Raw genomic sequence first — 23881 nt, 5'->3', positions numbered from 1 at the left:
TGCTCCTTCTCTTTTTCATCCTCACGTCCTAGCGCGCGATCGCCTCGCGCTTTGGACCACGCCTCATGCCGTTCGTTTTCATGCTTCTCTCTCTGCGCAGACCTCATCTGCAGCTTCGGTACAGCTTTTTAATGTCATGCTCTCCTCTCTTGACCCCGGCACTCGAAAGAACTATGGCACTGGTCTGCTGCATTTCACACAATTCTGCGACTGCCTTGCAATCTCAGAAGACCTCCGCATGTCCGCGGCGGAGCCGCTCTTAGCCGCGTTCATTGTGCAATGGAGCAGGAGTGTCGCGCGATCAACCGTGGACACCTGGATGGTGGGTCTGTCCTTCTGGCACGCATTGCACGGTGCCCCATGGCAAGGTGTGAAGATGCTAAAAGTGACCTGCGCGGCCATTTCGAAGACTGCGCCGGCTTTAAAGGAGAAGCATGCGCTGGTCACTGTCGAGCATTTATACGCGTTGCACGCCAATCTCGACTTATCCGACTCGTTCGATGCCGCTGTGTATGCAGTGGCATGCATTGCATTTTGGTGCTGTCATCGGTGTGCGTATGCCATCTGGCCTCCCTCTTTTCTTTCTGCTGACACTCCTGCAGACTTGGTGAGCTAGTCATCCCCTCTGTGGGTGCGTTTGACCCAGTCAAGCACGTCGTGCGCGCGGTGCCCGTTGCTTATCACACACTACCAGGAGGTACTCAGTACACCGTATTCCATGTGCCCTGGATCAAGACGACTAAGCAGCTCAGCGCTGACATCATCGCCACTGAATTTGGCGACCCCAGCTCTGCTGTCATCGCCTTGCGCCATCACCTACAGGCAAACGCCCGTGTGCCTGCGCATGCACCATTCTTCGTGTTCGAAACAAGTGACACCGCGGGTTGGGCACTGATGACGTGCGATTGGTTTCTCAATCATGTCAACGTGGCCTGGGCAGCAGCCGGTTTCGAGCACCTCACCAGACATTGCTTTCGTATCGGTGGTGCGACCGAGCTGTTGCTTCGCGGTACTCATCCGGATGTCGTTGCCACGCAGGGCAGTTGGAAGTCGCGTGCTTTTCTCGAGTACTGGCGGAAGATCGAGTCCATATTACCTCTCTTTATCTCACAATCTTTTACTTTCTCTCGTTTGCAGCTTACTTCCTCTGCGATGGACTCATTCAAGAAGAAATATTCTCTGTAGTTAACTCCTAAATGCTGTGTTTTTGTTGTCTATGCTGTAATGCATGTTGTCGTTCTGATAGGATCTGATCTCTTGCTGCGGAACACTAGCCCTGGGTTGAGGAAGTCGGCGGGCTCGTGTTGAGCCACGACTGTTGTGGGCTGCGCTCCTTGGGTGGTTAGCCATGTTCTCAACGACTTTCCACCACTTCACGCTTGAGTTGGATTCTGCAATTCTCTCCACTCAGGCTCCCCTCACATTTCGCCCCTCCGCTGCCGGTCACCTGCTGACTTCTCGGGCCGTCGCAGTCCTGTGAGGTGCCTATTGCAGCCCGCTCTGAGCTTGAGCCGCCGCCGGAATCTACCTCTCCCCAACCCGCAAGACTAGTAGTCCACATTGCACGGCGAACGTGATATCTTAGTGAGCTGTGCACACTTCACTCTGTAGCTCAGCTACCAAGCACTTAGGAAGTGCACCCTACCACCGCAGATAACACGTCTGGGGCAGTTTGATAGAGCCCTCCTACCTTACAGTTAGCACCCATGAGATGCCCAATGTCACGGTCACTGTGCCTGGCCAAATCTGCGATTTTCAGATTGAGCCTCCTGATCCATTCTAAATTTACACAGACGCTTGATGCGATTTTTTCTAAGTACTCCAGTAGTAATCGTACTGTCAGCTTCATCAACACTCTGTACTACTCAATATGACTGGCAATAACACTTTAAATTCTTCTTGGAACCCGCTTGAGTCACCACAAGCCTGCCATCACTGGTCCTTATTCCCTGATGATGCCGACCTAGATGCAGCCACCGAGGGTGAAGCTGCATCAGAAGATGAGCCAGACGATGATGAAAGGGATCTACAAGAACAGTACATTGAACATGTTGAGCCAGAACTACCGGAAGATGAGCTCAGTGAGGGTGGTGGGGCCGAGCGACAGGAGGAAGGTTGTGAAGATGAGAGAGGTGATGCCGATGTGCTGCTGCAAGATAACGGGGCCACTTTGAAGTGCAGATCAGTCCTGAAGATCCTTGAGTGCATCAGGGAGGAGAATATGACACTGGCAAGGTTCCTTGAGGCATTCAGCTGGGTCAAGGCCAAGAAGCATGGCCTCTGCACAATCTAATTGCCATTCATGAGGCTTCTTGCCCCTCATCCGTGATGCAAAGGCTTGCGTCATGGATGTTCGAGTTGCCGCAGAGTTGTAAGAACTCTTCTCATCCTTCTGTGCACACTGACGAGCAGTCTCCAAGTTAAGATAGGAAGTAGCCTGACGTTGCTCATGTGCACGAGCACGAGGAGTCAGTTGAGAATGTGTATTAGCCATGATTTAATGCTGGGCAGCACGGAGCCGTGACGAAGCTGACAGTACGATTACTACTAGAGTACTTAGAAAAAATCGCATCAAGCGTGTGTGTAAATTTAGAATGGATCGGGAGGCTCAATCTGAAAATCGCAGATTTGGCCAGGCACAGTGACCGTGATATTGGGCATCTCATGGGTGCTAACTGTAAGGTAGGAGGGCTCTATCAAACTGCCCCAGACGTGTTATCTGCGGTGGTAGGGTGCAGTTCGATAACTGTCTGGGTACGAGACCAGATCCACCAGAAGTATCAGGATCGGTGAGAACAAGATGCTGATCACCCAAATGGGCCTAGAGGATCGAACCAGATGGACTGTGAGCTGGAGACTCACTCTGCGGATTAATTTCGTTCCATTCGGACATCGCAATTGGTAGCTGTTATCCTGTAATGTGTTATTCGTGTACATTCACGAAGTAGAAGTGCAACAAACGAATGAACAATAAAATAGCACCCATTCAACCCCGGAGATCCGAAATATCACTTTGAACAATGCCTTCAAACTGCCTCTATAATCGAGCATACATGCGTCCAACAGAGATTGGGTGGGTGCCGACATATGATGCCTGATCGCCGAGTGCGTCCAGTATGTAGATACATTCAGAATACAAAATATCAGCTTGACTTGTGGTCAGCACGTCATCTGAGAGCGAGGAAATCGCAGACGTACGATGCTGGCAGAAAACAGCAGTAAAATAACAGACAACCTTGTGAAGAGGCGAAGAAGATCCGAAAAATTCAGAGAGCAGCAGACCCGATGTAGTCTGAATTCAGTTGCCCACCATGCAAGCGCCGTGAAGGACAACCAAAAGACAAATATCGTCTACCCAACTTGCACCCATGCCTGTCTTGCCTTGTGCATCTTGTTCACCTACGAATCCCACCTCCATGGCGATGTGGAAGGTGGCTGGCCGTGCACGGCCGGTTCTACCCCACGCAACACACCATGACACCTGGACCTCACGTAATACATAGCTAATTAGCTTGCCATGTGGGGTGGGTGTGGCAAGCTAATTAGCTAGCCTTCCCTTATATCCTGACACTGCCAGTAGCATAGTAGATAGCTATCCACTTTCCTAAATAGATACAAGTCCTTCCATCAGCGCTGATAAGTCCGATGACGCAATGGCCGATGACAACGCCGATGGCGATCTGGGCGTATCTCCTGCCAGTGTTCAGTATCCCGCCGAATATCTCTCGCCCCCTGCCATGCCCGCCCCTGCCCTCGCGCCCCGCTGCTGCCGTCGTCCACCACGACGACTATCTACTCCTAAATATGGCAACATGGGGCTACGAGCAGGCTGCTGTATCCCGCCAGCACGTCGGCTGTTCAGCTATCTCCCGCCGCCACCGCGCATGCATGCGTGCGCTTCACCGCCGCTGTCGCACACGATGATGACAACTATCTCCTTCTACATACCTCAAAAATTTCGCTTTTTTCTTTCCTCTTGAATGTAATAGTTTATATAGTCTATTTCTGCAGAATAGATATGTTTGCATCAAGTAAAATTGACATACTAGAAAACAACATAAATCTATTTCACGAGCCTCATATCTTTACTGGGAAAGGCGGTATTGGATATAAAAGAATTCAGAACATTTGCGAAGCCACGGAACTCGTCCACTCTCGGCAACACCATCCGACCGAAGGTACTGCACACATGCACTACGCATGAAAGCTAAGTGCTCGGCAGCACACTAGCTGCAGTGGCAGGGGAGGTAGGCGCGATGGCAGTCGCGGAGGCAGTCGCAGTCGTGGTTGCAGAGGTAGTCGTGGTCGCGGAGGTAGTCGTGGTCGCGGAGGTGGTCGCAGCCGTGGAGGAAGCGGTTCCGGAAGCTGCAGAGGGGGAAGCAGTTCCGGAAGCTGCAGAGGGGTTAGCATTTTCACCTGTCAATGCACGCTGCTTCCTCAGCCCCTTCTTCACCCCCTTGTCAGAGCGCGTCTTGCAAGGCTTCTTCTGAACTGCAATGCCAGAACCGTCAGGAGCAGTGATGACATTGATGAAGTCCCTCAGCGGCTGTCCAGTTCTGGGCTTCTTGCACGCTGTTCCACTATCACGGGCTTGGGTGGTGCACTTTGTGGTGGATGACGTGGAGGATGGCATGCTGGCTATGGGAGAAGAGGTGGTGGTCGGCATGACACCGTCGATGGCATGCGCAACCTCGTCATTTCTGGTAGAAGTAGTCGTAGCCGCGATATTCACTGCCTCAGGATTGGCCATGGGCTGGCTGGATGCATTGGTGGTATTGCTGTCTGCTTGAGCATGGGTGGGTACAACTTCGGATTGCCTTGCGTCATCCGTCTCCTCACTTTCATCGGCACCCGATCCCCACATCTTCTCTTGGAAGTGCTCCTCTTCTCACCATTCAAATTCCTCCTCACCGAGCACCCTGAAGTGCGCTGTTCTGCTCTCCCAGGCATGAAAAAGGACTTAAAGTTCGTTCTTCAAGGTGACATCGCCGGGACTGATGAACTTCAAAAGGGGCCAGTTCTCCACCGTGACACGATGACACACAGTGATTCTGTCATCAAAACCCTTGTACCACATCTTCACGGGGCCCATAGGTGCAATGTCATCTTGACTCCCATCAGTGTACCGGTAAGAATATCCACATATCTGACTCACTGAGCTTCTGATTGATCAATGCGGCCGTCTTCCTCTTCAGTTCGAGTACCTCCTGCACATGGTTCATCACGACCCCTGGATAATACCGGTTAGATTGTGAAGGCATGTATATCACCAAGGTGTTTACCTTCCACCCCTGAGATACCGAATGCCTCCATCTTGATTGCGAAAGTGAGAATGTCCATCTTCGTAGCCATATGAAAAAACTGCGCCAGGCGTTCGTTGCTGTGGTAGACAAATGGTTGGTTGTATTGATCAGTACTTGAATGGACCGCGAAGAGGAGGGTTTCGGTGCCAGTGCATTGACTGAGTGCATCCAGCTAATGCGTGAGGTCAGATCAGCGTAGTGTGCACCAATTTTAGATCAGTGCCATACCTCATTCTGAATACTGTTCAGTGCAGTGCGAGCATCTTGGAATGCATTAAGGGGCATGTTGTGCCTTGCCGTTGCCTTCATATCTCGGAGTTTATCAAGCTCATGCAGGTAGTCTTCTGTAGCAGCCACTTTCTCTGCATGGCTCAAGGTATTCCACTCTCCCGTGATCTCGGTCATGTACGCAGAGACTTTCTTGTGGGGAACACCCTCCGACAGCGCTGAGTCATTCATCAGCCATTCACACAGGTGAGTATCTTTGATTCAACTTGCCTTCATTTTTGCGCTGAACCTCCTTGCGCAAGTATACGTTCCAACGGTTGGCTTTCCTCTTCTTCCACATGAGACGGGTGGCCTGCATAATCTCCTTGTAGTAGTATTCTGTTGTGTGAGAGCCAAACACGTCCCGAAGGCGCTCTGCCTGCTTCGATATCTCATCACGTGCCTCCTGGAGTGCTTGGAAGTATGTCTTCTGATGCTCATCCCTCTTAGCCTTCAGCAGAGCCTTCTCGATTTCCGTCCGCTGAATGATTCTCAGCTTGTATCTGCAACACCAGGAGAATCGTTTTTTTGACACCTTCCATTTCTTGTTGGCAAGGCATTGTAAGCCATCCTCCTGAGAATGCCTAGCCATGAGAGAATGCTCCCCAGAAGCACAGAAGCATATAGAGTACACATCACACGTATCAGAGTGTCAAGGTGCCGTGTTATGTATGTAGTATGTAGTCCGCCGTCACGCAATTTATTTTTAAACATATGCACATGATGCTTTAAACATTGGAGGTTACCTATGTCATGAAAATGACACACTGTGAAGTAGGAGTTCGGAATAACTGAGTACATCTACGAATCCGAACCGTGTCCCATCAAAATCAAAGTCCACAGAAAATGGAGCTCATAAACCACCATGCCTCTCGGAGCCAAGTACGCAACAAACTGGTCAACATTTGGACTTGCCAAGTATGCCTGTGCAATCGTCATCACAGCATTGAGGGTATAACCATGGGAGTAAAGATACTCGTCCGCCAGGGCCCCGAGATGCGTGTTAACCATGGTACACCATTTTTCGTCATTATAGACTACTTTGAGGACACCAGAGAGCGATCGCTCGCAATAGTACTTGATACCAATATCGAGGTCTGCAGCAGACACAGAAGCTGATGTGAGAACGGTGGAAGGAGGTGGGATGGATGCCGATGACACAGGATTAATAGGTGGAACCGTTGCAGTGACAGGTGTGATGGGGACGGGCAATTGAATCGCAGGTGCTGTCGGTCATCTTGCAGTAACAGGTGTTGCTGGTATGTCAAGGATTATCTCCTTGCCAAGGCTTAAGTCTTGGAAAGGCACGCATTATGAATGATAAATTGATGTCGTGCCAATTAAGACACTTACCTGTTATGAGGGTGCGAACTGCATCATCGTCCGAATCTGCATCAGGTGGCTGAGAATGAGAAGAAGCCTGCGTGGGCGCTGAGAAGACATTAGCGTGACTTGAAGCACCAGAAATTGAGAACTTACGCTGAGTGTGAGTGGAAGCCTGTGTGGGCGAATCTTCCTGCAGCGCGTCGAAACTCTCTACTGGTCCTTCGTCTCCCTTGCGTATGTAATACCTCAGTGCATCAGGCAGCTTATTGAAGGACTTGTGCTTCTGATGTTTGAAGCTGCTGATTTGTTCCTCGCACTCGTCCCTTACAACATGTGAGTATGCCTGCGGATTTGGGGGTTAATAATGACACACCATGTTAAGTAGATCCCCGTGTCTCTGCCGGCAATGATGCAGTAATATTTCAACTGTGGGAAGGACTTCATGGCGTACTTGACCAAGTATGAGTGAGACAATGCATCGAGAACGTCAACCATTGACGGAGTGTTGTCGAACACAGGCTGCACACTGAAGACAGCTTGGGCCTGCTGAGCACTGTGGCACACCACGATGATGGGGTATGGCCTTGAGTAGACCCCGCATGCAGTGTTGCGAGGGCTTTGCGCTATCTTGTAAGTGGATCTAGTAATTTTATTGTGTTTGACTTACCATTGTCGAACGATCCCAGAGAGTTTGCTGTCGCCAAGAATGACATACCAGCGTGGAGTACTGGCCATCAGCATGCAATCAATGGAAGAATGCAAGTAGCAGTTGAGATAGGCAGCGAAACGGTGGCGCCAAGTTGATCGACACAGCTTGCGAATCGATCGGCAAGTGAGTGGGTTGTGGCTCACATCGACTTAGTCTGGCAGTCAAATTACATGCTCTCAATGCCGGTCTCTCACAAACTAACTGCGACACACTTTACTTTACTTGCTACAATATATTACACACATAGTCTTCGTGCAATGAAAAACATATATTCTAGTCGAGTTCATTACATTGAGAGATTGCACATGTAGTCAACAAGCCCACCGATATCTCCTTGTAGTTCGTCATCATCCTCATCGACCTCGGCTTCATCACCTTCATGCATACAAAAATCAGTAACTACTGAAGGAGATGAACCCACTGCTGTTACTCCCTCTTGCTGGCCAGGAGACAGCTCGCCTGTAAATCTATCTAATGCATACAACTGCTGAAGACAAGCGAGATGGCGAGCATTGACATTACGACGGCGCTGGCAGAAATCCGCCACAGCCCCATGTATCAAAGCATGCTCCTCGTGGAGCTTCTCTAGCACCGTGTCCAGCATACACTCTTTATCGCGGATCAACGTGTGGAGACGCCGAGCCTCGATGTTGCATCGCTCGACCTCCACATGTGCTTGGGCAATCCGACGAGCCTGTTTCATCGTCTCCCGGACAGCTGGGACAGCTGGCCTGGACCACGGCCTCTTGCGTACATCATCCCGTGTGTCCTTCAAGATATGGAATTCATCAATGAAACTGTAGTGGGACACCTTCGTCCAGTCAAGAGTTGGATGCAGAGGCTGGAGTGCATTTGCGGCGGCATTGTAGACCTTGACAGCATTGCGAATCACCTTGCGACGAACCTGGAGTGACTTGGCAGTATGTGTGCGGACGCGATAGGCTGCTCGAAATAATGAGTCTTTGTGGCTCAACCGCAATATGTCACTTACCGGTATGCGAAAGATTGAGTTTATATAACTCAAATAACCGCTGCACCACCAGCTGCTGGAGATTGTCCAGAGCCCGTAGATACTTCCGTGTCAACATGTACTTGAGTGTCGCGATGTACTGAGTATCAGTCAGCTGCCAGCGATTGGCGATTCCCATGTGGACTTCCATTGCAATGACGTCATGCATGACCTTCGCGTGTCGCTCAGATAGGTATCACCGCTTTGTCTCAAGCTTGCGAGTCTGTGATATGTCTCTAGTGTAGGTGGCAGGCCCGGAAGTGGGCAATATAAATTGATAGTCCGCTGGTGTTGTCGTTATAAAGCTCGTAGAGGCGTTCTCGAGCTGTGCCCTGCAGTAGTTGAGGTCAAATTTGTGTGGAGAAGAATGTAGGTTTAGCACAAACTGAATTGCTCGCAACTCTTGGAGGCCTTCAACATACATGATAGCGTGGATGTCCCACTCCTGCTCGCGACCGAGAGTTCGAAAGTATTCCCGCTCTTCCTGTGACCATTTCGCGAGATCTTTGTGAGTGATCTGAAGAGATTGCAGTGCTTCTTCCAGAGCAGGTGTCTCCGCATTGATGATCTTGAGAGCTTGTACATAATTGTTGTACAGCATCATGCTGAGGTTAGTATACTTTTTCGTATCCCACTGCTGAAAGTATGTATCAATGAAGACGTGATGACGGAATGCCGATGCATAGCGCGTGATCAGTGCAAGGTTGTTCGAGCCACTGAATATCCTCTCCATGGTCTCCAGATCCTCGAGGCCCATTCCTTCGATAACATTCGGATGGTTGGTGAGTTGACAGGGATAATTATGGGAGTAGCCATGGAATGCGTTGACGCAGCAATGGCATTTGCGCTGTGTCCACTCTGATCCGAGCGAGCTGCGTTGTATGGTGCCCTCAAAGGCACAGCCGATGTCGTAGCCTGCAAGTAGCTTGTCACCGAGTACTTCGAGTGCTTTGGCGACAGTCGCGAGTGGATATTTTGCCCTGAAAATGTTAGATGACATGAATCCAATGAGCACAGAGAAACTTACAACTCGCTGCTTCGCACCATGTCCATCACCCACAGGATGAAACCATGTGGACATGCACTTGCAAAGATTCCTGTCTCATTGAAAATCCCCCACATCCGCTTCTTTCATCAGCCGCCGCTGCCTTCCAGTTGTCTGTACAAGGCACGATCACACCGTCGACTGCACCATCGGTTGGATCACCCTCGGCACACCCATCTTCATCAGCATCAAAATCCTCGTCATAGTCGCTTTGGTCATCTTTATCGCCCGATGAACTTGATCGAATGCGTGAGGGCACCTCATCCACGTACTTGTCCACAAATTCTAGCGGTAGATAGTAGTCGCTGTCTGTATAAACTCGAATGTCGCCGCGTGAACAATTGCCGACTTGTGCGATCCTCTTCAGCGAATTGTTACCATCCATGCAAAACATGTGGTCCCATCGACGGTCGGGCTCCCCATCAAGCTGAAATCCAGGATATATCAGTATACTGCAAGGCACTATGGTCATCATACTCACCCGGTATGTGCATGCGGGGCATGCATTTAACACCCACCAGTTGGGTGTGTCGCGGCTGAGCACCAAGAGAACTTGCTTGTCAACCATGCGCCGAATCTCGAGATAGATCTCGAAGGTGTCGGCAATGAGAGTGCGGTAGTATCAGCGGAATGGCATCTAAAAGATCCAAGTTTAGCAAACCTGCATCATCATATTTTTTTGTCTTACCTTATAGTAGTGGCACAGAAGCTTTGCGAAGGCTTCAATGCTGAAAGAGGCTTTGAATAGCCTTAAGCACTGCAGGATTTCCAATGTCTTGAATGAGATAGCCAAAGAGGGGGACAGAGGTGTCATTCTGAGGTAGCCATTGAGTACTAGAGCCTGTGCGACGGACTTCGAGTCCTTGGTGCGAGAGATGGTCACGGAGGAAGCAAGCGAGTGGAAATCGATCACATTGATATCGAAATTGTATGGCGATGGGGGTGCATGTGCATCGGGAGGTTGCACGAAAGGGTAGCACCAGGCTATGTATGCTTCGACGAGGTCAGGGATGAGGGGGCGCCAGTTGTCGTCCATGCGCTGGACTCGCTGACGCCAAGTGCGAGCATCCTTGTACCACCTCGGCCTCCACCTGTTTGAGAGTCAATGAATATCAGTGAATATATGTGTAAGAAGCAAGGGAAGAAATGTACTCAGAGCCAACAATGTCGTGAACGGCATGTACAAAAGATGTATCACCCTGCATGGCCTCGGGGAGATCCTGCCATCCCATATCATCCTCTGCCCCCACTGATGGACCCAAACCTTGCTCTGTCTCTGCTGTGCTGCCATTTGAGAAGGGGTTGTCAATGCCACTTGTATCGGGCATGACAACATCTTCGTGCCGAACCTCAGCAAGAGCGCAGAGACTCTCACTGCCAAGTCCTGCAAACAGAATGAGCTGCCATATAACAGAATGGCCCACTGTCTCACCTGTTATTGATTGAAGATACCGCTCATCGGCCTTCTGTTGTTCCAGGGCAAGGGCCCTTGCACCATACACTGTCTCTCGTCGGTGTCTGACATGTCGGGATGGACCACCTGAAACAGCGAGAGTAGCGGAGCGTACTGTTCATGACAGGCCTTGATGTCGGGAGGCACGCATTCCGCCTCCCATCCCAGTGAGGACGTTCCGAGGAGGGCAGTTGGGGCAGGGAAGGTGGCAGGATGGGAGAGGGCGGGAAGTGCACGTGACGTTGTTGAACATTCACACCGGAGTAACTTGGCAGTAAGAAAACATACCTTAAATACACTCACAGTATGCACAGCAGCTGAGATCTGCATCATACCAGAAAAGAAGAAAGAAAAAGCAAATATTTTGAGGAACGTAGAGGGAGAAGTTGTCGTCATCGTGCGCGACAGCGGCGGCGAAGCGCGCGTGCATGTGCGTGGTGGCGGCGGGAGATAGCCGAACAGCCGATGCGCTGGCGGGATACAGCAGCCTGCTCGTAGCCCCATGTTGCCATATTTAGGAGTAGATAGTCGTTGTGGTGGACGACGACGGCAGTGGGGCGCAGGGGCGGGGGTGGGCATGGCGGGGGGCGGGAGATATCCGGCGGGATACTGAACGCCGGCGGGAGATAGCGCCCAGATCGCCATCGGCATTGTCATCGGCCATTGCATCATCGGACTTATCAGCGCTGATGGAAGGACTTGTATCTATTCAGGGAAGTGGATAGCTATCTACTATGCTACTGGCAGTGTTGGGATATAAGGGAAGGCTAGCTAATTAGCTTGCCACACCCACCCCACATGGCAAGCTAATTAGCTATGTATTACGTGAAGTCCAGGTGCGCCATGAGGTTTCCAAGAGATGACCGCGGCTCAATATGGGTGTTCAGTATCGATACGGGCATTCAAGCGCCCTAACACGTCGCAAATTCCAGGTAACACCGCTGCTACGGTCTTGATGAATCGCAATCCATCCTACACGGATAGGGAAACTCCCTGACACACCAAATGTCTGCGATGCTACTGCTCTGCTCAGGCGCACAGAAGACAGTATGGGAATACAGTGCCCGACAATGGAGTATTCCAGCTGCTCGGCGCGCACTGTCGATTTCTCAACGGATGTCTGTGAACGACCGACGTGCACGAGGCGCATGGCTCGCGGCCGAGGCCAGCGGCACTGAGTGAGCGCATCGAAGGCACACCACCATGCTCGGTGTCCATTTCGGCAAGACTCGCGCGGACGAGAAGACGAGGGGAGACAGCCCCCGGCCATGTCACACAGGACACAGGACGATGCCGGTAGCGATTCGAGTATGGGGAGTTGGTTGTGGTGCCGCCCATTCCTACAACGTATCCCAAGCACGGCCGGTCCGCGCGGTCCACCCTCAGAGTAGCTCAGAGTCACCTGAGCATCGCGTCTCTGGGCATAGGTAGAGGCGGGGTAGGTTGCTGGTGCGTTGTTCGACTGTTGCTCCCGGACCCTGCTAGAGTGAGTCGAGAGGAACTTGAACGCTCAGACCTTAGCCCGCTCGTGAATGTGGACGACGTCGAGATGATCCCCGTGGGATGGTCGCAGGTCTGCTGCCGCTCGGGTGTTCCGAGCATCAGGTGATGAATCACGCGTCGACGTTGCGGTGTCCCCTCGACTTCGTATCATTCGTACTTATCCTGGCCTGCATCCCTACAGTCTGCCCTGCGCATCGCAGATAAAACCTTCCACTACATTAACTTAGTTCACCGTTCAAGCTTCAAGACTGGGTACTTTCTGTTATCTGCATCCGCAGTCCAACGTTTATTTTCACATTACGGTCTGGCTATTAGCACCCCTCCTTGGCCCAGTCTCTCGTCTGAAAATTCCAGCAGGTACATCGTCTGCAGTAGATACCTCCGATTTCTCACCGATATCATTACCAGGGAAGCACAGCCATGGCGATTTCCCCCGTGTATGAAGCCGTGTACCTCCACATCGTGGTACAGACGTCTACGAGTGAGCACCATCTGCATGCTCCGCCTGTCCCAACTGACCCTCGCGAGATCGAGCATCATAGTCACAGGCAAGCGAGACCTCTAATTGTTGTAGAGCCCGGGCACCACCTTGCAGCAGACACTCCTCCACTATCGCATGTCTCTGTCAAGATGATCCGAGCGAAACCACCATCCAGGCTGCAATTTTGCCTCTACGCCGTACACATACCGTCTATGGGTCCGATACCGACTCACCGCGAAACGAGATACGGGAGCCTATATATCGACCATGTACCTGCGTCTCGCAGAACGTTCGTGGAATATCTGGCACATACTGACCCTGAGATGATCATAATGGACGCATCCTCAACGACGCATCGCCCCTATCATGACCGTGGAGCTCAAAGGAAGAGTGCGCGCCGCCGGATCTTCTGGCGTGCTCCGCAGACATGGCGGCCAGACGCGGCTCGTGCTCAATGTTATGTTATGCAGGGCGATGCCCTCTAAGCTTTATCGCGCGACGTCGTGTACGCACGAGATTCTGACGACACTGGCTCTGCTGTTACGCGGCAGCGAAACACGAGCGTCTAGTCGAGTCGTTACGAGACAAGGTCTTAGTCTAAGACACAAGTCCGTTCAAGTGACACTTCTGGCGATGTCCTTGCACTGAAGGTCGATCAGAGTTCGTTCTTATGACTCGTAGTAGCTGTCTGCTACTGACGGTCGATCTTAGTCAAAGGCAAGTGGAAAGCTGGTTTAATGGTAACCAGGTCGAGATGGGGATCCAGCTCGACAAGGTCGTCTATTTATACAAAAGGTATCCGCAGTACTACGCAGTAATGCGGGATCGTTCATTGGCTAGATAAGGTGAAACAATATCTGGGCAGGGTAACGGCGAGGAAGTAATATGTATGAGAAAGCTGAGTAAGGTCGTGAGAGATAATCAGTACTAATGGGGATAACGAGTCGTGTATCAGAACGAGGTAAAGATGAGGCATACATGCACGTCTTGCATGTGCGATAAGAAGAAGGTCCGGAGTTGGATCCGGTGTAACCCCAGACTAGGGGTTCTAGACAGCTGGGTAAAGAATCGGAGGTTGCGCTCCGATGAGTCATGTGTTGGATCACGTGGTCTGGTAACGTAAAGGGAACAAGAAAAAGAAAAGACGTGCCACAAGTGAGGAGCGTTGTAACATCAGCTCCCGTCTAACGTTTCTTGTCCCACAAGAAATATTGTGATCTTCATCGTCGTCGGGGGCAGTCGCGGACGTAATGATCTCCTCCACATCTGTAGCATGTCCGCCGGCTGGTTCGCGATCCTTGTTCGGGGATACTTCCATCCCTGTAGGGATGACTGCGACGCGAAGAAGTGGATGCGGTCGAGAAAGATGGTTGGGACAACGGAGATCGTCCACTGGGTACGTGCGAACGAGGAGGGCGAGGGCGAACGGGAATTGGTTCTGGCGACGAGCGAGGAGTGGATGCGGGTATTCCATTAGTGGTGTATCCGAGGATGTGTCCGATGTCTTCGTCCCCATGCTCCCTCCAAATCTCCTGTGCTGTACGAGTGACCGTACTGCGCATCAATGACCAGACTTGGTCGACTCTGGTTCGGGCTCTACTCGTCCTTTCCTCTGCTGCGATGAGCTCTTGTCTGGCCGTCTGCATCCACTCGACCATTTCTAATGCTCGTTGCATGGAAACCACCGCTTGTCGATCTTGCGGGCGATTTCGTAAGGCGACGAGGATATCTGTGAAGTCGACAGGAACACGGATAGCCGAGACCAGACGTGTGGCAAATTCTTGTTCGTCCGATGCGTGACTAAGTTCGATAGAAGGTGTGGGCGATGAGGCACGGATAAAGGGTGTCTGTGCTCGAGAGGGTACTCCATTGACAAGCGTAGGCGATGCGGGTATGCTCATAATGGTGGAGGCGACTTCAGCGAGTATATTGTGAACAAGGTCGTCTATAGCGGAAGTGGGCATTGATGATATATCGTCTTCTCCTCCTTTTATACCTTTCGGTCGTTAAGGGGATCGCGGTTATCTGTGATGTGAAATAGAATGTCGTGGATCCGGGTAATAATCAAATAGATGAAAATCCATTGGACGATAAAGAGTATTCCCACAGAGATAAGAGCTGCCTGATCAGTTCCAGGCATCGTTCTGATCACCCCAGCCGTTAGCGTGTGGGCTGTCTCGCGTGAAGAGTGTGTGTTCGACAAGTCGTCTGATAAGGATTCGGTGAATGATCCAAAGAAAAGTGAGGGTTGTGCAGTGGAGGACGATTAGGAAGATGATGAGGAAAACCGTCGTGGTAGTCATTCCGGGTTTCTTCTCCTCTACTGGATTCTCCTGGTCCTTTTATATGCATCGAGGATTCGCTTGGCATTCTGTAAATTGTGGGTAGGTTCCCACGAGTTTTCTGCTGAAGAATATCCCTTCCACTTGACTAAGTATCTCAGATGACCTCGGTACGTCTTGTGATTCAGGATGGCTTCGACTTCGTACTCTTCTTCGTTATCAACGACATCAGGTGGTGGGTTCACGTAATTCGGACCATGTATGTCGTTTTCGCGATAAGGAGATAGAAGGGCGGCGTGGAATACGGAATGAACTCACCAGGTCTTCGGGAGTTTGAGACGATAGTTGGCTGGTCCGATGACTTCGACAATTTCGAATGGCCCCTCACGCTTTGGTGCTATCTTGCGCGAGGCGTAATTGACCTTCAGGTTCCTCGAGTCTAGCCAGACCTTCTGTCCTAGTGTAAACTTCGGTGATCCTTGTCTGACTCGGTCCGCCATCTGTTGTCGGGCTAACTCGTGCATGGCTAGTGCTTCTAGTCTTATCTTCTGCAACATGTCAAGCCTGGATTCAACCGATGGAATGTTCGTGGTCGGAAATACGGAAGGGAGTCCCCGTGGTTCATATCCCATCATGATGCGGAATGGGCTCATCTTCCGTGCCGAGTGTTCCCTTGTGTTATGACAAAACTCGAGGTCTGGCAGGCGGTCGGCCCATGTTTCAGGGTTGTTTCCGCAATAGAGTCGAAGATAGATTTCCAGCTCCTGGTTGACTCGCTCTGTTTCTCCGTCCGTCTGAGGGTGATAAGCTGTGCTCATTGATGATCTGATCTGGAGTAGTCGATTTAACTCTTGGAAGACCTTGGATGCGTATTGAGGTCCTCTATCCGAGATGATTCGGTCGGGTAATCCAAATCACGAGTATACTTTGTCATGAAAAATCTTGGCCGTTCCTTCGGCTGTGATCATTTTGAGGCAGGGCGTAAGAATCACCCCCTTCGTAAGGTCATGGTCTACTACGACCATAATTGAATCAAAACCGTTGGAAACGGGGAGGTCGGTAATAAAATCGGTGGTGCAACAGGAAAATGGTAATGCGTGTGGGTCGGCGGGAATTGGTTCCAAAGGAATACGAGTTGGATGAGTATTCGGTTTCATTTGTTGACAGGCGGCACAGCCTTCAACATAATTGTAGACAAATGTATACATGCCAGGCCACCAGAATTCACGACGTAACAGTTCAAGAGTATTGAACTTTCCAGGGTGACCCATGGCAGGGGAGTCGTGATGTAGTCGAACGAGATCACGACGAAGAGTTTCGGATGGTGGAACGTAAATCTTTTCCTTGTAGAGGATGACACCATCGTGAACTTCCCAGTCGGAAAGCGATGATTTCATGGGGAATGGCCCTTTGTGTGCAATCGCTTCGAGGGCTTCGTGAACAATGAGGTCTTTTGCTGCGTGATTCCTGATTTCGTCGAATAGTGTCGGGGAAATGGATCGCACGAATAGTGCGTTGGGTAAAAGAATGCGATCTTCGTTGTCACTTTCACTGTCATCGAGTCCATTACGACGAGAGAGCGCATCAGATTGGATCATCTGAGTGCCAGGGACATGGATGAGGTGAAGATCAAATTGTGATAATTTGAGACTCCATCGTGCCTGTCGGCGGTTTAACTTCTGAGCTGTACGGAAGTACGTGAGGTTCTTGTGATCACTGCGAACTTCGACGGGATGGGGAGAGCCTTCAAGATAATGGCGCCATTCAGTGAGGGCTCGAATGATTCCGAGGAGTTCGCGGTCGTAGATTTCGTAGTTCCGTTCAGCTGGATTGAACGTCTGTGAAATGTAGGCACAAGGATGGAGGTCTCCATTGATATCAGCTTGGCGTAAAACTGCACCCGTAGCAAACTTGGAAGCGTCGGATTCAACAATAAAGGGTTTTGCCTTGTCAGGCAGTAACAGTACTGGGGCGGTACTGAATCGTTGCTTCAATGTGTCGAAAGCTGTCTGACATTCTGTTGTCCATTCAAAAGGTGGAGATCCAGCGGCAGTGCGCGTAAGATTTGTCAATGGTTTGGCAATATCCGAGAAGTTGGCAATAAACTTCCGATAGAAGTTTCCAAACCCTAGGAAAGAGCGAACACCTTTTACCGTGCTTGGTTCAGGCCATTCCGCAATTCCTTTAAGTTTGATAGGGTCCATGCCAATGTAGTTTTCTCGAATGATCATGCCTAGGAATTCGACTTCTTTAACGTCAAAGAAACACTTTTCCGGTTTAAGGAATAAGTCGTTGTCTTTGAGTCATTGGAGTACGCGTCGGGTTCGAACGTGATGTTCTTCCAAATCGTTTGAGAAAATGAGAATATCATCCATGTAAATGACTATCCATCCCTCATCGATCATGTCCTTGAAGAGTGCATTCATCATCATTTGGAAAGTCGCCGGGGAATTGCAGAGTCCAAAGAACATGACCATAGGTTCGAAAAGTCCGCGATTTGTCTTAAATGCACCCTTCCATTGGTCACCATCTTTGATTCTGACATTGTTATATCCGGAGCGTAAATCCATTTTCGTAAAGATCGATGCACCTCTGAATTGATCCATAAGGTCAGAAATGAGCGGAAGAGGATAGGCGTTCTTCACCGTCCCTTCATTCAGGTATTGGTAATCCTGACAGGGATGTAGTGCTCCATCTTTCTTTCCTACAAAGAAAAATGGTGAAGCCATGGGAGATTTCGATGGTCGGATGTATCCTTTTCGCAGATTTTCTTCCAGGAAGTCATCCATCGCTCCTTGTTCTTTGAGCGATAACGGATAGACTTTACAGTCGCGTGGAATAAAATCGGGTTTCAAGTCAATGGCGTGGTCCCAAGGCCTGGTTTCTGGAAAGCGTTCAGCTGCTTTCTTTTCAAAGACGGACTTCAAATCGTGGAGGTAGTTGGGGACCAACTCCTCGACGGTTTTGGGTTTGTCTACAGCTGATGCTTCCTTGTGTGCCTGTTGTGCTAATTCTTGTGATTTACCGGATGGTTTGTAAAAGACCGTATTCTGTGCGTTACAGAATAATGGGGATCGAGTACTGTGTGTCATTCTTCCAATGGCGGGGCCTCTTCGTATGGTGAAGACTGCGGTTTCAGTCTCTTCATTCGTCAAAGGTGACTCCTTCCTGATGGGTTCAAATACCCCAATAACTGGCTCTCCTGCGATATAGGATATAACTAGATCGTCGTCATCGAGCTGATCCATAGGGGGTTCTGATAGTGGGTCATCTGGTTCGGTATCATTCCGCACTGCGGGTAACTCGCCACGCTCAGTGTTATCGGCCACGATTTCTCTGATAGATTCTGAATGCCCAAACGAGGTAGGGGAAGTTTCGGTGGTGATTAACTCTGGGAGTCCACCTTCCTTGAAAATCGAAACTTCTTCATCTGGTGCATCTTCGACGGTGGGTTTCGGTGGCCATTTGGCGTCTTTACCAAACCAAAAGTCACCGGTTTCCCAGTTGATCATCGGATTGAGGCGTTTAAGCCACGGCATGCTGAGAAGTATGTTTTCTTTGCCAATGCCGGTCAAGAGGAAGCGAGTAAGTGTCTTCCTTCCTCCGATTTTCATCATCTTCCAGGTACAATGAGTAATGGTACCCATTTGATTTGGTGTGCCATCTGCATTCATGACTGTAATCGGTTTCGGTAATTCCCATCTGATGAAATCGTTTTCTTCCGCAAAACGAATGTTCATGAACGTTTCGGCTGCACCGGAATCGATCAAGGCTTCTGTTGTAACGTCTTCCTTCTCTCCCAACGAAATATTCACAGTGATTGAATTTCCGCTAGTGTTACAAATAACGAGGGGAGATACGGTAAGATGCGACGGTCCATGCATTACTAGTGGCCGTCGTCTCAAAAACCCAATTGGGTTCGTTCTTCATCAGTCATGTCGTTGAAGACGTTTCGCACATAGGCGATCTGTTCCTCTCTGGTTTCTTCCTTCGATGTCTCCTTCTTCTGTGCGAGGTCTTCTCGCATCTTCTTGATCCATGTGATCGTGTCTGTGTCCAACCCGGGCTGTATCATTCTAGCACGGGTGAAACTTCCAGACTGGGGGTGGAATTGTCTGTCGTTGGCTATATGGCCCTTCTTTCCGCATAGGAAACATAATCCTTCTTTCATTCTCTTCTGTCGCTCGTCCGGGGATAAGCGCGAGATATTGACACGATCAACATCCATCGCGTTTGGATCCCTTGCAGAAGCCGAGTAGTAGGGACGATGGACAGATCGGCCCTTTCCTCGCGTCGTCGTAGTGGCTCCTCGCTTGAAGATCTGAGCAGATCTCCATTGGTTATCAAACCGCGAGGCGTATTCGTACCACTTGTCAAGTGTCTTGGGCATGCTCTCCATCCCATATATCCTTTGTCGGAGTGGGTCGTTAAGTCCCCACTTGAAATACTCGATATTTCCGACATCTTCTAATTTCGCCTTGGATTCAAGCGATCGGAATTCGGCAATGTAGTCGTCCGCAGTACGAGTTCCTTGCTTGATGTTACGCAGCAAGGTACGAGCGGTTTCTTCAATATTTTCATCGCCAAATGCTTTGTTCACACTTGCAATGAAGTCTCTCCAACTCCCATAAGAAAGGAAGTCATCATTGGTGAGTTCCGTTTCTATGAAGCTCTGTGCCCATGATCCTGCTGTTCCTCCTTGCATGTGCGATAGCACGAATGCGATCTTCTGATTGTCCTCCTGGTAGACATGGCTATTTCCGGCCATGTAGTTCTTGCATTGGTTTATAAATTCCCTAAGCTTCGAACGGTCTGAACCGTTGAAGATCTCGGGTTTTCTAAAACCAAGTTCCTTCTGGCTAGCATGGTGACGTCCTTCATCCATGGTAACTGTAGCCATTGGCGGTATGTAATCAGGTACGATTGGTGCAAGAGTCGGTTGGGGTACAGGATTCTGGGCAGGGGGGTTCCAAGGGGCGTCTGGTCTTTCTCCTGGATAGGAGGTCGTTATACCGCTGTCTGCGATGTGCTGGAGCACTATTCCACCAAGATTATGGGGAAGTGTCCTTTCAAATTCCTCTGGGGAGTAGTCGAAGTTGTGATTGTCTGGCCTGATGAATACAGGCCTTCCTCCTATGAAATGTGCGTTTCGTTCTGTGCTCCACTCCGCTTGGGATGGGAGGTGCTCGCGGTATTGCTCTGGAAGAGCGGTCGGGTTGATGTAGTTAAAATCCAGCGTGGATAAATTCTTCTGTGTGGCCTATGTCTACACGTAGACTGCACACCGTCCTTAACTAAGTGGGTTCGTTCGTCGTCGGCTAACAAGCCCGTAGAGTGTCTTCTGTCTTCAAACTGATACACCTATTTGCTGATTGCTCGAGTGATTACCTCAGCCTCCTCGGCCTATTGGTCTCTCGGACAGACCCCTCTCCGAAGATGAGTGATCAGTCTATCCCTTCAGCTACCTCGATTACAGAGTAATCTCAAACGGTGCTTTAGCAATCGAATCGGGTGTATCGTTCAGTCTTCAAGGTTCGGTCCGGTCGGTAGTTCGTTGTTAGACTCTGGGAAGTCACAGAGAGTAATAAGATCTCGACCTAATGTTACGCGGCAGCAAAACACGAGCGTCTAGTCGAGTCGTTACGAGACAAGGTCTTAGTCTAAGACACAAGTCCGTTCAAGTGACACTTCTGGCGATGTCCTTGCACTGAAGGTCGATCAGAGTTCGTTCTTATGACTCGTAGTAGCTGTCTGCTACTGACGGTCGATCTTAGTCAAAGGCAAGTGGAAAGCTGGTTTAATGGTAACCAGGTCGAGATGGGGATCCAGCTCGACAAGGTCATCTATTTATACAAAAGGTATCCGCAGTACTACGCAGTAATGCGGGATCGTTCATTGGCTAGATAAGGTGAAACAATATCTGGGCAGGGTAACGGCGAGGAAGTAATATGTATGAGAAAGCTGAGTAAGGTCGTGAGAGATAATCAGTACTAATGGGGATAACGAGTCGTGTATCAGAACGAGGTAAAGATGAGGCATACATGCACGTCTTGCATGTGCGATAAGAAGAAGGTCCGGAGTTGGATCCGGTGTAACCCCAGACTAGGGGTTCTAGACAGCTGGGTAAAGAATCGGAGGTTGCGCTCCGATGAGTCATGTGTTGGATCACGTGGTCTGGTAACGTAAAGGGAACAAGAAAAAGAAAAGACGCGCCACAAGTGAGGAGCATTGTAACATCTGCTGTATGTTGTGAGCAACTCCGGTGTGTCTTTTCGTGAGTGTGACGTTGCTGCCGTTCAAGTAAGTGATGAAACGTTAACACCTGTCTCACAGCCTGAGATTATTTGTACGAAGCCACGCGTGTCGAATTGGTACTGGTCTGCGGGGAGTTTCGATAAATGTGGGATGGATATTGAGGAGCTTTAGGTCTCAGATGCCGAGGTTCTGGGTGTAGCCAATTTCACGTCGAGTACACCAGTATACACATAGTTAGTCATTGCGTCCGTAGAAAGGAAACCAAAGGGAAACCACATTGGAGGCAGAACCTGGCAGAACCGTGCTCGCGTCTTTTCACACACCATCACGTGCACCCAGCAAAACTGTTATTTTCTCGCTCCTCCCTAGTGTTGCGTGTAAAACTGTCATGTTTAAAACATGTATGTTTTAAACGTGTTTTTAACACGTTAAAAACATGTTAAAAACATGAGGTCCAAATAGCTATGTCAAAAAGGTCAATAAGTCCCATAGGCCCGAATAGGCCCACGCCAGTCCCTAGCGTGTACCAGGATTTGTCACAAGCTCTCATCGATTTACCGTCAGACCTGACGCTCTGTTACAACTTGAAAGCCGCTCTTCCCCTTCATATTTCATGTCCTTTTGTTTGAGTTGAGTAATTGTAACTGTACCATGGAAATACAGGCTCTGCTCTGCTCCAGGCCTATAGGCCATATTTCTAACCACATCAGGGGGCTTTGGATCGAGTTCTGCTCCTCGTTACGGGTGCCGGTGATCGAGGATCCTCAACAAATCTTGAAAATGTCGGACTTGAGTATTCCATCTGCCCACTGTCATTACCCATATGTTTTCTGAGAAGGTTTGGATTGGTACCAACAAGGACTTTGACAAATCCCCTGCCTATGTCAAGGAAGCCTTAGCAGAGGCCCTTTGGCTTCCTGGAGGCGTTGAAATTCTACTGCCAATCCCTTCCATATCCGTCCTCTCTTTTCTCAATGGTGGATGAGCGCACCGCTTCCGTCTTTACTTGGATGAATCCGGCACTCCGAAATCGCATGCAACTTGCGATGATGGTCTCGGAAGCTCAAGTCCGTCAATATTACCGATCTGCAAAGAGGGTGTGTACCGAACAAAAGGTTTGTATACGGAGCCATAATCATTTCATTTCCCAGGTCCGCCCGAACTCCAATCCCAGGCCGAGTGTTCAGTTCTACAATATTGATAGCCTATTGCTTGACGACACCAAAAAGCAGGTAAAAAATGATCCTCACTCCACTACCACTGCTAAAGCCGTCACTCCTGAGGATGGTGATATGGATGATGGGGAGTCCAAGCCTGGCTCGACAAACCTCGGGAATCTGCACTTGAGAAATGCCGCACAAATGTCTTTGTGTTGGAGGAAGGCATTGACCTGTCGCAATCGGATCTTTGTGACATGCTCGTCAGCGATCCTCCGACGCCAAATGTACCGGCACACGAGAACAGGCAGAAAGTCGAAGGTGGTTCGGATAGTCTTCCCGGAGGGAATGGCTCTTCAGATGCAGACTGGGAGTTCCACTGGTAGCGTACGGGGTCGCCAAGTAGAATGGCATTCAGGCGTTCTAAATCGCAGCCTCCAGATACTCCAGATATATACTGAGAAATCTGCCGCCTACAGCGCGCCGAAAAATGTCACGTGACAACATGTTTTAAACGTTAAAAACAGTGTGTCAAATACCTATGGGACCTAGCTTGTTAATAACCTAACGTTAATAACACGCTCTGAGTTTCTTACGCAACACTACTCCTCCCTCCTCTAATTCTTCACTACCACAGCAGACCCATAGCCGCGACGCTCGCCCCGCACAGGACCTTCGACCTTCGACGTCCATCCTCGCGAGCGGGCAAGGTCTGAGTATTCAATCCCTCTCGATCGACTCTAGCAGGGTCCGACAACTCATCGTCGAGCGACGCACCAGCAACGCGCCCCGGGGCCCGCCAATGCTCGAAGACATGTCACCTCACCCATAGCGGCTCAGCAGGCACGGGTTTTGGGAACCCGTCGCAGGGATCGGGCGCCGCGCACACACGTCCCAGCGTCCCAGCGCTATCGGCCCGTACCCGCGCAGGTAAGTAACTAGCGCGGGCAGCGCGCGCATTCCCTTAGGATCGTACAGCTGTGTCACCCGGAGGCATAATTTCCGGAGCTGGCGTCCACCCCGGCCGAAAAGGGGACAGACGCGCTGTAGGAGCGGCGCCTTGCGGGGCTAGGCGTGCCCTGGCCAGGGTA

At 50.3% G+C, this 23881-nt stretch overlaps 13 protein-coding genes across 13 annotated transcripts; 3 read left to right on the top strand and 10 right to left on the bottom strand.

The window, feature by feature from the left end:
• Nucleotides 1–136: 136 nt before the first annotated feature.
• On the top strand, nt 137–1185 carry SCP_1403780 (hypothetical protein; the record flags this gene model as incomplete). Its single annotated transcript, XM_027764082.1, has 2 exons — nt 137–549; nt 603–1185. The coding sequence occupies 2 exons, from the start codon at nt 137–139 to the stop codon at nt 1183–1185; spliced, it is 996 nt and encodes a 331-aa protein (XP_027619883.1).
• Nucleotides 1186–1870: 685 nt separating this feature from the next.
• On the top strand, nt 1871–2293 carry SCP_1403770 (hypothetical protein; the record flags this gene model as incomplete). Its single annotated transcript, XM_027764081.1, has 1 exon — nt 1871–2293. The coding sequence occupies one exon, from the start codon at nt 1871–1873 to the stop codon at nt 2291–2293; it is 423 nt and encodes a 140-aa protein (XP_027619882.1).
• A 1914-nt stretch (nt 2294–4207) lies between these two features.
• SCP_1403760 (hypothetical protein) lies at nt 4208–4864 on the bottom strand (the record flags this gene model as incomplete). Its single annotated transcript, XM_027764080.1, has 1 exon — nt 4208–4864. The coding sequence occupies one exon, from the start codon at nt 4862–4864 to the stop codon at nt 4208–4210; it is 657 nt and encodes a 218-aa protein (XP_027619881.1).
• Nucleotides 4865–4960: 96 nt separating this feature from the next.
• Nucleotides 4961–5708, bottom strand: SCP_1403750 (hypothetical protein; the record flags this gene model as incomplete). The annotated part of the gene is made up of 4 exons (XM_027764079.1): nt 4961–5106; nt 5156–5230; nt 5283–5475; nt 5532–5708. The coding sequence occupies 4 exons, from the start codon at nt 5706–5708 to the stop codon at nt 4961–4963; spliced, it is 591 nt and encodes a 196-aa protein (XP_027619880.1).
• Nucleotides 5709–5769: 61 nt separating this feature from the next.
• SCP_1403740 (hypothetical protein) lies at nt 5770–6162 on the bottom strand (the record flags this gene model as incomplete). The annotated part of the gene is made up of 1 exon (XM_027764078.1): nt 5770–6162. One exon carries the CDS (start codon nt 6160–6162, stop codon nt 5770–5772), a length of 393 nt encoding a protein of 130 aa, XP_027619879.1.
• Nucleotides 6163–6803: 641 nt separating this feature from the next.
• On the bottom strand, nt 6804–7340 carry SCP_1403730 (hypothetical protein; the record flags this gene model as incomplete). The annotated part of the gene is made up of 4 exons (XM_027764077.1): nt 6804–6865; nt 6924–7001; nt 7050–7219; nt 7270–7340. The coding sequence occupies 4 exons, from the start codon at nt 7338–7340 to the stop codon at nt 6804–6806; spliced, it is 381 nt and encodes a 126-aa protein (XP_027619878.1).
• A 551-nt stretch (nt 7341–7891) lies between these two features.
• SCP_1403720 (hypothetical protein) lies at nt 7892–10987 on the bottom strand (the record flags this gene model as incomplete). The annotated part of the gene is made up of 7 exons (XM_027764076.1): nt 7892–8547; nt 8597–8758; nt 8815–8837; nt 9037–9594; nt 9833–10086; nt 10348–10750; nt 10812–10987. The coding sequence occupies 7 exons, from the start codon at nt 10985–10987 to the stop codon at nt 7892–7894; spliced, it is 2232 nt and encodes a 743-aa protein (XP_027619877.1).
• Nucleotides 10988–13035: 2048 nt separating this feature from the next.
• SCP_1403710 (hypothetical protein) lies at nt 13036–13581 on the top strand (the record flags this gene model as incomplete). The annotated part of the gene is made up of 1 exon (XM_027764075.1): nt 13036–13581. The coding sequence occupies one exon, from the start codon at nt 13036–13038 to the stop codon at nt 13579–13581; it is 546 nt and encodes a 181-aa protein (XP_027619876.1).
• A 617-nt stretch (nt 13582–14198) lies between these two features.
• Nucleotides 14199–14997, bottom strand: SCP_1403700 (hypothetical protein; the record flags this gene model as incomplete). Its single annotated transcript, XM_027764074.1, has 2 exons — nt 14199–14428; nt 14490–14997. 2 exons carry the CDS (start codon nt 14995–14997, stop codon nt 14199–14201), a joined length of 738 nt encoding a protein of 245 aa, XP_027619875.1.
• A 695-nt stretch (nt 14998–15692) lies between these two features.
• Nucleotides 15693–15902, bottom strand: SCP_1403690 (hypothetical protein; the record flags this gene model as incomplete). The annotated part of the gene is made up of 1 exon (XM_027764073.1): nt 15693–15902. One exon carries the CDS (start codon nt 15900–15902, stop codon nt 15693–15695), a length of 210 nt encoding a protein of 69 aa, XP_027619874.1.
• Nucleotides 15903–16292: 390 nt separating this feature from the next.
• Nucleotides 16293–17609, bottom strand: SCP_1403680 (hypothetical protein; the record flags this gene model as incomplete). The annotated part of the gene is made up of 1 exon (XM_027764072.1): nt 16293–17609. One exon carries the CDS (start codon nt 17607–17609, stop codon nt 16293–16295), a length of 1317 nt encoding a protein of 438 aa, XP_027619873.1.
• A 72-nt stretch (nt 17610–17681) lies between these two features.
• SCP_1403670 (hypothetical protein) lies at nt 17682–18917 on the bottom strand (the record flags this gene model as incomplete). The annotated part of the gene is made up of 1 exon (XM_027764071.1): nt 17682–18917. One exon carries the CDS (start codon nt 18915–18917, stop codon nt 17682–17684), a length of 1236 nt encoding a protein of 411 aa, XP_027619872.1.
• Nucleotides 18918–19279: 362 nt separating this feature from the next.
• Nucleotides 19280–20263, bottom strand: SCP_1403660 (hypothetical protein; the record flags this gene model as incomplete). Its single annotated transcript, XM_027764070.1, has 1 exon — nt 19280–20263. One exon carries the CDS (start codon nt 20261–20263, stop codon nt 19280–19282), a length of 984 nt encoding a protein of 327 aa, XP_027619871.1.
• Between the last annotated feature and the right edge of the window lie 3618 nt (nt 20264–23881).

The sequence above is a fragment of the Sparassis crispa genome, assembly GCF_003851025.1.
Source record: "Sparassis crispa DNA, contig_000013F, whole genome shotgun sequence".
NCBI lineage: Eukaryota > Fungi > Basidiomycota > Agaricomycetes > Polyporales > Sparassidaceae > Sparassis > Sparassis crispa.
This window is presented reverse-complemented; position numbering and strand designations above follow the sequence as displayed.